The sequence below is a fragment of the Malania oleifera genome, chromosome 13 (genome assembly GCF_029873635.1).
Source record: "Malania oleifera isolate guangnan ecotype guangnan chromosome 13, ASM2987363v1, whole genome shotgun sequence".
NCBI classification, from domain to species: Eukaryota; Viridiplantae; Streptophyta; class Magnoliopsida; order Santalales; family Ximeniaceae; genus Malania; species Malania oleifera.
In genome coordinates, this window is record NC_080429.1 from 1,536,023 (window position 1) to 1,549,560 (window position 13,538).

At 29.6% G+C, this 13,538-nt stretch overlaps 1 protein-coding gene across 1 annotated transcript; it reads right to left on the reverse strand.

Annotated features, from left to right (window-relative positions):
* Nucleotides 1–4,832: 4,832 nt before the first annotated feature.
* LOC131145614 (auxin-responsive protein SAUR32) lies at nt 4,833–5,817 on the reverse strand. The gene has a single exon (XM_058094789.1). The coding sequence runs from the start codon at nt 5,456–5,458 to the stop codon at nt 5,096–5,098; it is 363 nt and encodes a 120-aa protein (XP_057950772.1). The 5' UTR covers nt 5,459–5,817; the 3' UTR covers nt 4,833–5,095.
* Between the last annotated feature and the right edge of the window lie 7,721 nt (nt 5,818–13,538).

Consider the following 13,538-nt stretch of genomic DNA (forward strand, 5'->3'; position numbering starts at 1 on the left):
ATTAGGGCACAAGACATTCATCTCTCTTCAGATGAAACCTCTTATGAGGTTTTAAAAATATTACGAATGTTCCTTTTGAGGTTTGTCAAAAAGACAAATACCTCTCCTGAAAAAATATATCTTTTTGTAAAATACGAGATGCGATTTGTATCTTTTTAGCGAATCTTAGGAGAGGTCCCTGAAATTCTTGAAGCCTCAGAGACGTCATTGTTTTGTTTTTCACCAAACTTCATAGAAGATCAGTGTCTTTTATCCTATACATAATGGATTTTTATTTTTTAAAATGTTGATGTGGTGGTAAAGGGAAAACTATTACAACTCTGCAGCATCATTTTTGATATTTTAGCTTTAAACACTGCATTTTAGGAACATCTGAATATGATTATGCATGTCCAAACTGTTCTCTTTGAGCTTTTGTTTAACTTGCAATCTTTTTATCGGCTAAAAATGAAAATGTAGTGGAAATTTCACGTGTAAAATATTTCAGCCTAATCAATCAATGAAATTTTAGTGATGAAGAGGAGGCTCTGTGTCCCAAAAGATAGAATGCTGATCCAAGAACAAATCCCTCCCGTTAAAATCAATCACAACCCGTTTTCTATTTTGATTCGATCATCTTCTCTGCGTTTGCATTCCCTTCCCCAATTCCTCTACCCAAAAAATAATTGCTAGAAACCACACATACCAGTTTCCATACATGCGTAGTGGGTTTACAGGTGTGGGCTTCAGGATATTACGAAGTGTCAAAGTCCTTGAATACCCGCGCATAGAACGGCTGCTAGGCGATTTGTACATAGTTGACCTATTGGGAGCAAGTCTGCTTTCACACGTGACCCTGCTCTCTTATGTGCCTTGCATGAGACAAATTTGCCTTTTGTAAAGTCTTCTACTTATTATTGTAAAATTAATGTTTGGATATATAATTGGTATTAACACTAATCAACATTTCTTCTGAGCAATATTAGCGCTTGGACTCGTACAAGTAAGAGACATGATTTAGTGTGGGTTGAAGTAACATCCTAGTAGTCAAAACTAGAGAAGGTCTCGGGTTCAAATCTTGAGAGGAATGAAAAGGGATATGAGATGATAGATGGGCTACCTCCCATTGTTTAGCCCAACTCAGTATGGGCTTTCAATTAACTGGAAAAAAACACAATCCTAATTTATAAGAGTTCCTCAACATTTTATTAGACTCAAATATTAATATGACATTTTATGATTAGTAGGTTCCAAATAGTATATGGAGTAACTATTCTTGGTAAGTATTTCTCTTATAAACGGTACTTGAATAACATCTAAATATGATTATTCATATTAAAATTGTGCTCCATCTTTTTTTTTTTATTACATAAGAACTCCAATTACCAACAAGCCCTTTAGAAAGACATTTACAGTTCCCGCTGGCTCATCTTATTATCCACAGTCTCCGTTGACTCACAGAGTAAATTCTCACCATCCACAGGTACTGTTGGTTCCGTGAGTGTATCTACCTGAAATTGAACCTCCGATGCTCTTTCTTACGTGCTAATGCCTTTCCACCGCGTCATGCCCGTGGAGGCTATGTACTTTTTTTATTTGTTTAAAATTTTTACTTTTTTTAAATTAAGAGAACAAAATACACCGAGTATGATTTTTTGAAAACCATACATGTAGTGTGAACTAAAAAATTCACCATTTTAAACAATTTTTTTTTAATAGTTAGGGATTCATATGGTAGCACTAGAGAAGGAAAGAGAGATTGTGATTCTCAATGTCTCATGTATTGTCTTTGTTTACACAGCCTTGTGAACCTGTTACCCATACCATCAATATTTTAGACACCAATCATTGATTAAAAGCATATGCACATTTGGGTTTTCTTAGCATATGGAGAAGGGGCTCATGTAAATATGAAGGAAGCTCCTTGACTTAAGAAAATTTTTTTTAATTGAAAGCTTAACGTACAAGACATTTTCAAAGTCAAATATATTTGTGTGTGTGATTATACAACTAATAAGAAAGGGAATAAAAATTTCTTCAACTTAGTTGCCCTTAGTTGTGCAGAATTTTTTGTTTGGTCAATCATAGTTGACACTATAAAAAAAAGTTATATTATAAATATGCATATCCTTGATATGTTCGATTATGGTTAGAGAAGAAAAGGGGTACTAATTAGGTATTATGTCATTATCTCGAGTGGTACCAAGTAAGCAATAATTGAAAAATAATAATACTTAAGCGATTTTTTAATTAAGGATTGTAAACCTACTTTTCGTATTGTTGTTTTGGAAATTGAAAATAAGAGAATGTATCACGTAATTTTTTTTTCTTTTATACTCAAAAATAGTTTGTAGTTAGCAGTTTTCAAAGTTGTGTTCAAAAATTAAAAATAGAAATGTGTTTGGTATTATTATTATTATAAACTAGTTTCAAAAAACAAATGTTACTATTATTATTTTAAAAAATAGGGTTGTTCCCATACTCGTGTCTTCATTGGGTGAGCATTCGGTAGGTTTGGTTAATTTGGTTAATTAATCGAATTAACCAAAAAATTTCAGTTAAAAAATCTCATTAACCTAATCTATTGAAATTTTATATTTAACTAAACCCAAAACTGACCGAACCGAATTTCGGTTAAATCAATTAACCGATTTTAACCGATTTAATATTTTAATATATATAAAATATAGATTTTTAATATATATAAAACAAAACCGAACCGAACCGACCATATTTACTTGGTTAATTCGATTTTAACCGAATTACACTCACCCCTACACACACAACCTTAAAGGCCTATGAAAATCTTCTGAAGTTTATTTTTGTGTAGTTCTTCGCTTACCCACCAAGCATAATACTTTTTCTCAATCATTCCTCTACACATATTGATTTATTCTTCTCTTTCTATAAATATAGAAATTAATCAGGTTTGATTTTGAACTTTAAGATGAACAATATTTTTTCGATTATAATGCTTTATGGACCACAAATTCATAGTAATGTATTTAAATATGGTGGGGGTGTGGTAAGTGGTTGGGCACCAATTCCAGACCTGGTCCCTTTCCGCCGCCCACCTTTGTTCCCTCCATCTTTAATTAGTTCCTATTATTTCTTCTTCTTCGTTCTCCCCTGTTTGGACGTTGTTATTTCCATGGATAGGATGAACCCGCACCCACATAGGAAAAAGGAGAACTTGCAATGATGATGCTTGATGTAGTATTTCTTGTTACCAAACAGCAGAGCACTCTCACAGAGAGAGAGAGATGCTTGAATATTAAAAAGAAAATATTATAATACTGTGTTTGAAAGTATAAATTTCGAGTTTTAAATTTAAATTTGTGTCGATCGAAATAAAACATAAAATAAAGTTGTATAAAATTTTATTCAATGTTAAAAGCATTAATTTCAAGTTTTGATGTTTGATTTAAGTAGATTTGTATCAATTTTAATACAATTTATATTATATTTTATTTAACCCAATACAAATCTAAATTCAAAAGTCTTCGAATATAGATTCAAAATCTATACAAATCTAAATCCAGATTCACATAAATTTAAATGTAAGATCCGAAATCATTCTCTCAAATGTAATGTAAGATAATTTGTTATAATATAGTGCTCATTGTGTTAAGAAGGATTAACCCCACTTAGCCAAAAGAGAGATTGGCTATGTTTGGCAAGTTCTAATAATATATCAGAATTATTACTAAGCAAAAAAATGACCATTACGATGCAAAATTCTCTTTTTCGTGCATCCTGAATGCATCGAGGAATGCAATAAGCATGAAGAATCCATTGTTTATATTTATGTTTATTTAGTGTTATGAATTGGTTGTTATGAATTTATTTAACGATCTGTTTTATAACTGTTTTTCAATAAAATGAGTAGTATAAATTTATCAATATGATAAAAAATTAATTTCCTTAAATTGCATTTTGAAGAGATTTTTCAATTCTTCAATTCAAAAGTGTTTTTGGCAAAAAATTATTAAACAAGCTCAATATATTCATCCATACAATTAAAGAAAAATCTTCTTATATTGAATTTAAACTTTAAAGAGGCCAAAGAGTTAATCAACAAGTTCTATAAATTCAACCGATAATATCCTTATATTATACTTAAGGGGGTCTTATAATGTATCAATTTAAAAGTGTTGACAACGTATTTAATAAATTAAAATAATAAATGCTACATTTTTTTGCTAATTTGACCCAAATAAGTTAAGATATTAAAATATATGTGAACATATTTATTGCAATTCGCTCATAAATCTTAATTTTTTTTGTTACATAGGAACTCTAGTCACTAACGAGCCATTTGGACACCCTAATTACTCGATATCGATTATCAAAATATATTCAAAAGCAAATTTATCTTATATGTCGATTCTTTCTTATTATCTTCGTCAACTTACATTTTCGTGCTTATCATTTTGGGTTTTATGCAAATTCAATGATTAAAAATAAAATCCAATTAAAAAATATAATTGTGTGAGTTACTCGATCATACTTATGAACAAATTTGTTCAAAAATTCAAATTAATAAAGTTAAAATCCCATTTAATACCAATTCATTCGTGACCTATTCTAAATCGATAATTTTTTTCATTACTCCAAATTAATATGTATAAATTAAAAATAAAAAGTAAAAGAACAATCATCCAATAAAAATATAGAATATATTTTATGCTTATCCTATTGGGCTTTATGCAAATTTTATGGCCACAAGCAATCGCTCTTTAATTGGACCCCTTCAAATTCCATATTATCGACTCTCTCTCTCTCTCTCTCTTAAAACCAAAACCAAAACCAAAACCAAAATGTGTTCATATTAACAATTAAAAATGGAAAAATTTAAAAATGAAAATAATTGATTATATATAACTTAATAGGTACAACTTCTTCTTCAAATGAATCATGTATAATGTCATTCTTTCGTCATCATCTTCTACAACTTACATGAACAAAATCAAACCCAAAAAAACAAAACCACAAACCACAAATTTACATTTTTTGGTGAGAGATAATAATCACAAAGCCAAATCAAGCAAGCCATTTAATTAATAATCCACATACCCACAAACTTGAATCTTTCACCCAAAAAAGGAGAAAAAATTCAAACCCCAAAACACCAGATATGGTGGTGGTGATGGGGGTGGAGCTGCTCCTGGTGGATCATGCCCTGGACGTGCTGGAACTCTGCAACGTGGCAGGGGATGGTGATTGGACCCTTCTGATCGAACCCATACTCCTCCTCTGCCTCCTTCAGCAGCTGCATGAACAGGGGATGGTTCACGTAGATCACCGGAATTATGAACCTCTGCTGCTCTTCTCCTTGGCCCACCATGATCGCCAGACACCCTTTTGGGATTTCTCTGCTAATTCCGCCATTGCTGTCCTTCTGATGATCGTGATGGTGGTGGTGGTGGTGCAGGGGAAAGTGCAGGTGGAAGCTCTTGTGGTCTCCGCCGAACCCCATCTCCGGATTCCCGAGAAACAAACGGAAAATTCTAGCGAATTGGATGGTGATTGAAGGGTTAATTACTTAATTAGGAGAAGAAGTGGGAAAAAGGCCAGGGATCAGAGGAGGAGATGGCGAGGTTGAAGAGGGTGAGAGCAGAGTCTGTCAAAGATCTTGGAATATTGCTCATTATAGATGATCAACAACAATTTCCAAAGTAAAGCACATATGCAAAAATGAAATTGGGATGGAGAGAATTTTGGGAAGTGGGTGATTGGTATTTATATGCGCAGGCGAGATGTCAATTAATGGATAAATAAATTAATGCCTACTTGCTTTTTACACGGAAGAGGCTCTGTTTCTTTCTGCTCTGTTCTAAAGAGGGGGCGGTCGGGCCAGCTAAACCCGTTTATACACGGGTGGGTACTGGACTCTTGCCGTTCAGGAAAGGTAAAAATTTCAATTTTGAATTTTGAATTTTAAAATTTTCAATTCTGAAATCTGATCCTTTTGTTCTCACGTTTTTAATTTCACAACTGGGTTGGAACAGGGGAGGCATCTGTTTCCGCGTAGTGGTCAATTGAGATTTGGATGAGTTGGAAACTCATGATGATGAAGCCTTTGAATTCAATTCAACAGCTAATGGGTATTTGCTGAGGGTAGGTCTATTGCCTTCGGAAACTATGTGAGCATTTGGGAATTGGAGAGTCCTTCTAATTCCTAACGACCCACTCTCGTAAGAAACATATATTTTTATTTTTTAAATTTAAATTCAAGTCGTAAAATACGAATATAAACTTATTCTCATATAAAAATTTATTATCGGAGACAACAGGAGGGATGGACCTTATCGGACTAATGACCGACCCCACATACCAACACTTGTCTTTTTCAGTGTGTTTTGTTTCCACTCACACATTTTATGAGAAAATTTCTCAAAAAATCATTCATTTTATGATTACTCAAAGTCAAGTACGCTTAACTATAAAATTCAAATGGAAAGACTTTCGAAAAGAAAGATACATCTTATTGATATGATTAGTAATATCTAATTCTTTTAAATCTTTCTTTTACGGGATATCACACTTTGAGAGTATAAATTTCGAATCTTGGATTTCAATTTGAATGAATTAGAGCAAATTTTAATATAATTTTATATTACATCCTATCCAAATCTAATACAATTCCAAACAAAACCTATGCAGACATAAAATTTGGATAAAATATATTATAAAATTATACTAAATTGATTTAAATCTACTCAAATCCAAATTTAAAGTTCAAAACATTATTATTTTCTTTTTTTCTTTCGTTACTCAAAATTCGAACATGAAATTTACAACGATAATTAAAAAAAATTACCAGCTTTAAATATTAGATGTCTTCGAACTTTGAAGCTACACTTTTTTATTTTATTTTATTAAGTCAAATACTTAAAAAAAAAAAATAAAGAGCACAACTCCCTCACATACCCAAAAAATGAAGGGCACATCTCCCTCACATACCCCTTCTAGGATTCAAGGGGCATACCATATTATATATAAATTTATTATATTGAAGTCAAGACACTATTCAATTCATTTAATAATTAATACATAGTTTAAGGATATAATTATATAGAGAAGACCTATTCTTTATTTAATGTCATGAGAATTTGTTATCTTCTAAGTCAACCACAACATTAAAATGCTATCATATTTTAATTAATTCCCTCAATATATTCTTCCTACATAAATGCTATTTTTGTATTACTAATTTTTTAATTCTTGTTGTCCCTTTTCATTTATTTTAGAAAAACTTAAAATTAGATTACATGATTTGTAATTGTTTTAATGACTTGTAGCCACAATAATTTAATATTCCAAACTAACTTTTATATATTTTAATAATTTATTTATAAAAATTAATTAAAGAAAAATAAAATAACTATATAAATTTAAAATATAATTAAAATAAAAAATGCCCATAAATTTTTGAACAAAATAAAATTATAATGTCCATAAAAACTTAAGTATTTTTTTTATCATTTAATTTAAAGATATCCACTTTTCGTGTTATTAACTCTTAGATTTTTCCTTAATAAAGATAAAATTAAATTCACATTCATATTGCTTAATGAAAGGGCCATCGAATAACAAAATTTTGTTCGGTACGAACCTATAAATTATTTCAATTATTTTTTTGGCAATTAATGTATGGAATTATTAATACTATATTTTTGTCTTTACTTTTACTATTTTTCTTGAACATTGTGCCCATAAATTTTATTTTCTATTTTAATTTCATAATTTGACATTTTTATTTCTCCACATTATTATTTTTCTCTTGAGTTTTTGGGATAATTAAAAGCTAAAATTAAATAAAATGTTATATAGAAATCGACAAAACAAATACGGCAACAACTAAGATTAAAATTTTAAATTTACTTCTACTGCACAGTTTTAACGCGTGGCCGATGACTGGTCAAAGATGATGCCACGTTGGCAGAGGTGGGGGAGTCAAAGGCCAATAAAACTTGCCGACAGCGAGGTCAGCTTACACGGAAGCAGTTTAGGGAACGCCACATAGACATATAGACACGAGCGGCCCATCACGTCAGCTGACGCCACCTATTAGACTATTTCAATATTTATCTATTTTACAAATATAATATATTTTTTTATATATGCTCAACACGTCGTCATCATTATTTATTTAATGGGTTTCACTATTTATTTATTTAACGGGTTAATATAAAATATTAAATATTTTATAATTAATTCATGAGGAGCGAGTGAGTAACAACAATTATACACAGTTAATTGTAGTTCTTTGGTGTTCATTTTTAATATCTTAATATATTTATTATTATTATTATTATTTAGAATGACTCATAATAATATATAAAAGATTAAATAGTTGAAACAAAAAATTTTGATTAAATTTAAAAATATAAAATAATAAAAATAAAAATAATCATATTTATAAAATGTTAAAAGAAGACCGACTATACACATGTCACGTATGGATCCAATGTATCATATTTATTAAGGAAAATGATGTATGTTTCTGATCCAGCATCTGTCTCAAAATTAATATTTTAAATTTTGAAAGGTTAATATACCTTTTATCCTTCTAAATTCTCATAAAAATAACATCCGATTTCAAATACATAAGATTTTGAGACATATGCGGCGCGATTGGTACATAAGATTAAAATAGAATTAAAGATAATGAAAAATCTAATTTGCCTTTTAATTTTGTCATACTTTTCATTATAAAATTTCATTCTATTAATTTCCTCACCCTTTCAATTTTTCAAATCAAACATGGTCATAATTTTTCAGATCAAGTACCCTTTTCTTCATTCACCGAAAGTCCATTTAAATCGAGCCATACGATCGAACTTAACCCATCTCGAATCTCATTCTTATTAGGTGTGATGATTGACTTTGTTAGGTTTAAGTGGAACACAAGTCAAGAAAATAGGTGAATGAGAGCCACTTGATCCATCTTAGCCAACGAAAGAATAGCTGCTCCCATGTGATCCATAGAGGGGAAGACTAACGAATCAAAATGTTTACGTGTATTGGGTTGGGGCTATCTAGCCGTTGGGAGATTCATAAATTGTAGCCGTTAAATGAGGCAAAAGAAGAGGATCATACCTAAATACTCTGCACTTCCCCTGTTTTAGTCCAGAAATGATCAAATCATGGGTATGGGGCTTTCCCATTTTGTTCTTGGCCCTCACGTCTCCCATATTTGGCCATTTTTTAAGCAATGAAAATTATAGTGTTTACGACTTGTAAGCATGTTTTACATTTAAATTTTGAAGAATTTGAATGAAATATAATTCTATTTTGTACTTTAGATGAAATTATATAGAATAATGTAACAACTAAAATGATTAATATATTAATTTTATCTAGATATTTTAGCAATTTCATGTAAGAGATATCATACTATGGGAAAAAAAAAATCTAGCTGTCACTTACACTAATAATACTAAAAATATTTATGCAGCACAACTTAATCGAGAAAAAATGTGACTATCAACAAATCTAAATATTAGTTGTTAGCTAATAGATGGATATCCATCGGATAAAATCCTAAATCCGCATATCGACTAATTTAGAAGCAGATAAAAAAAGTTTAAATCATATTCGACTCATTTAATATGCAGATCGGTTATGAGTTGGTTCAAACAAGTCGAATTCGGTTCGAATTAACAGATTTTTATCTATTTTGTTAGGTCTACTAAAATACCCTTTACACGGACCAAAATTTTATGCTTTAAATCTTACATGACACTGGTCTCCTATGCGAGTTTTCAAAATTGAAATGAGACATAAATATATGGTGTGCATTAGAGCATCGTGCAAATTCTCAGGATAATTTTAAAAAGGAAAACCTAAATTAAGTTATCAATCTTAACATTTCTATTTTAGCAAAACTAATTAAAGTGGATAGGAATAAACCAACACAGAGCATTTTCAAAGGTGTGGGTTGGAGTGGGGCTATCACTTTAGGAAAAAGCTAAGTATTTAGAAAAGAGAGTGTGGGGAAGACTTTGCTTTTATCTTTAGCAAAAGAAGGTGCCCTGCCTTGTCAATTCCTTTTCCCTTCCTCTTTCATTGAGCTGTAGTGGTTTTATACTTTTATTTTATTTTTTTTTTTAATTATAAGGTCTCGATTCGATATTTTGCTTTGAAAAAATTTGCAAAACTTTTTTTTATTGTATTATCAAATGCTATAAAAATAAAAGTTTGTTTTAATATAAATGGTTAAAAAAATTAAAAAGCTAATGATGCATTAATCAAATTTTTATTGATTAATTATATATTTACTTTTAAAATTTATTTAATAACTAAATACAAAAAATAAAAATTACCCCTTCTTTTTTTTTTTTCTGAGCTAGGCCTTATTTTGAAACTCAAAAAATATTTTACCAAAGAAAGAAAAATATAAAAGAATGTACTTTTTCATATTTCATTAACGTATTATATATATATACGAAATTTTATTACACATTAATGCATCATACATCATTCGAGTTTGATATTTTTAATTTTTTTAACCATATTAGAATAAATTTTCATCTTCATTAACATTACACGGGTAGCAAGAAAATACAAGAAAATATGATTTTATTATCTTTTTCTTCATTTTTCAAACAAAATTCTCAATTCAAATGATGCCCTTAATATCTTTTAAGTTTCAAACTACACGTAAGGAAAAACAGAATTTTAAAATAAAGAGTAAATTGAATCCAAACCTTTAGGAATTGTTTATAGTTTGAATTTTTACTTTGGAGACAAACAATTATACATTTGATTTGGGCTATGATGAATTTTATTTTATTTTATTATGAAAGTAGACAAAATATTGAAAATGCAAATAGACCTAAAACTTTAGGAAATGTTTGAACTTTTATTTTTATTTTTTAAAAAATAATCTTATGTCACTTAGGGGACAAAAATTATATTTTGTTTGAGATGGTCCCACAAAAAAAGTCTTGGTCCCATTTGGTGGGTTGTGGGTTCCATTTTTCCTTGTCAAAAATTCATCTTGGATTTAGATTTTTTTTTTTTTGTTGTTGCTTGACAATGGAATTTGTGTTTTATCCTTATCTCTTTGGTGAAATTGTTGAAAACAATTTTTTTGTTAATTGAAAGTTCAGACTGAGTTGCGCGTCGAGAAATGATTTACTTTTTATTGCATTTCCTTTTTTATCTTCGTAGTATATAGTTATTGATAATTATTAACAAGAGAAAGAAAAAAGAAAAGAAAAACATTCATTGATTTAGTTATTTATAATTTTGTCAATTTACTAATTTATATAATATTTAAAATTTCATTCTAATTATAAATATGTAAAAAATGATTTTTTGGGAATAATGTGAAAATAATATGAAATTAGAAATTGCTTCAATTTTTTTTTTTTTTAGTATAGAAATACTAGTATGTAAAATATTGCATTGAATATGTGGAAGATTAAGTATAGTGATAGTCTCTGATAATGTTGAATGAGTAGGAAAATGCATTTTATGGGAAATTTCTTAAATTGATTTTCCAAAATTATCTTGAAACTAGAAAGATTACTTGCGTTTTGTAGTAGGATAATATAAAAATAAATAAAAATAAAGTGCATATGAACTATGATAAAAAATAAATCTAAAAAATAAGATCAATATTTACAATACAAAATTCTTCACGATGGGATAATATAAAAGAAAAAAAATACATATGAAATAAGTTAAAAAATCAATCTAAATATTAAGACCAATGTTAACAGTACAAAGTTGTAACAATATATAATTATAGCATGAGACTTGAATGTAAATACAATGTTACTATTAGTAAAACTATATAAGAAACACATATTTGGAATATGCAATTTTTTTAAACAGTGACTTTGAAGCACATATAGCACAAAAATTATTTAAGTAGATTTTATTTGTATGATTTTAATGAGATTAATTGTCAATTAAATCACCAAAAAAGCATGCATGTCAACCTAACTTCCTCATTAGTGGGGAACTTAGAAAATATAAAATTGCAACAATATATAATTTTAGCATGGAGCTAAATATTACCTTGAAACACATAAAGTAATTAAAATTAATTCTGTAAAAATTAATATAGAGAGATAAATTTAGTGGAGCCCTTGTGGGATCAAAGAAAAAGGAAAAAGTTTAAAAAATAAAATTTAAAAATATTTAAAAATTAATAGGGCGCATGGGGCCCTTTCTACTGTAAAAGACAGGCAAAAAAAAAAAAAAAAAACTCAACATTGGCGTTGGATCTAGAAAAAAATAATTTTTTCAAAAATAATGGGGATTACATGGGGCCCCCTTCACTACAAAAAGATTGGAGTTAAAAAAAAAAAATCCAACGTCATGTGTCGACGCTTAATTGAATCTTTGGGCTTAAAAATTAAGAAGCAGAGAAAAGAGAAAGGTGGAAAAGAAAAAGACAAAAGAGAAGGGAATAAAAAAGCAAAATAAGATGAAAAAAACTTGGTAACAATTGGTGTCCTCAATTTTAATGAATTTCAAAATAATTTTAATTCTTGACTTCTTGATTTCCTCCTTTTAGAAGAAAATGAGCATGGTTATATCCAAATTAAGTCATTCATATTCAATTTGGTAGCTTAATTTACTTGATAAAGACTTGTTGGAGTGTATATGTAAAATTAATTTCCAAGTTTATTGTTAGGACAAAAGATATTGACTTCTAAAATTTCAAGAGCCTTCCCTTAGGTATAAAGAATTTCAAGAACATTCATCAAAATTTATCAAAAAGACACAAATATTTTCTTATATTTGTAAAAATATAAGTCTTTTGAGAGGATATTTGTATCATTTTGGTAAACTTCAAGAGAGGTATGTGACATTTTTAAAAACTAAGGAGAGGTTAATGAAAATTTTGAAATATTAGACGAGATATTTATCTTTTTACCAAATTTTAGGAAAAGTTGCATCTTTTACCTTTACTTTTAGCTAATTTAGACTAGTGAATAATCAATCAATTTAAAGGCTCGCTGTTGTACTAATCTAATGACCCAAATAGGAACAATTGCAAACAAAAAAAAATGTCAATTTTGCAATTCATTTAATACAAGTATCATTTAATTTTTGCCTCTTAATTTGACAAAAGTGAGTGTATCTATTTTAAGTACTTAAAGATAAGTGGCAAAAGTAACAAGCTTATTCATCTTTAAAAAGTATTAATCATGCCCTCACGGGCATGGAGCGGTGGAAAGGCATCAGCACGTAGGAAGGAGTATCGAGGGTTCAATTCCACGTAGATACACTCACGAAACCAGCGGTACCTGTAGATGGTGAGAATTTATTCTGTGAGCCAGCGGGGATCGTGGATGGTGAGAGTTCTTTATGAGTCAGAGGGGATCGTGAATGGTAATGGAGATGTGTCCCAGGGGTCAGGTTGGCTGAACGTTCAACTGATGCACGGAAGCCGTATCCACATTCCGAACTTTACCTGATCAGTGAGACTTAAGGGGAGGACGCTGATCCGTAAGTTTGGTACCGCAATAGGGGGTTTGAAGGGCTTGTTGGTGGCTGAAGTTCCTATGTAATCAACGAAAAAAGAAAAAGTT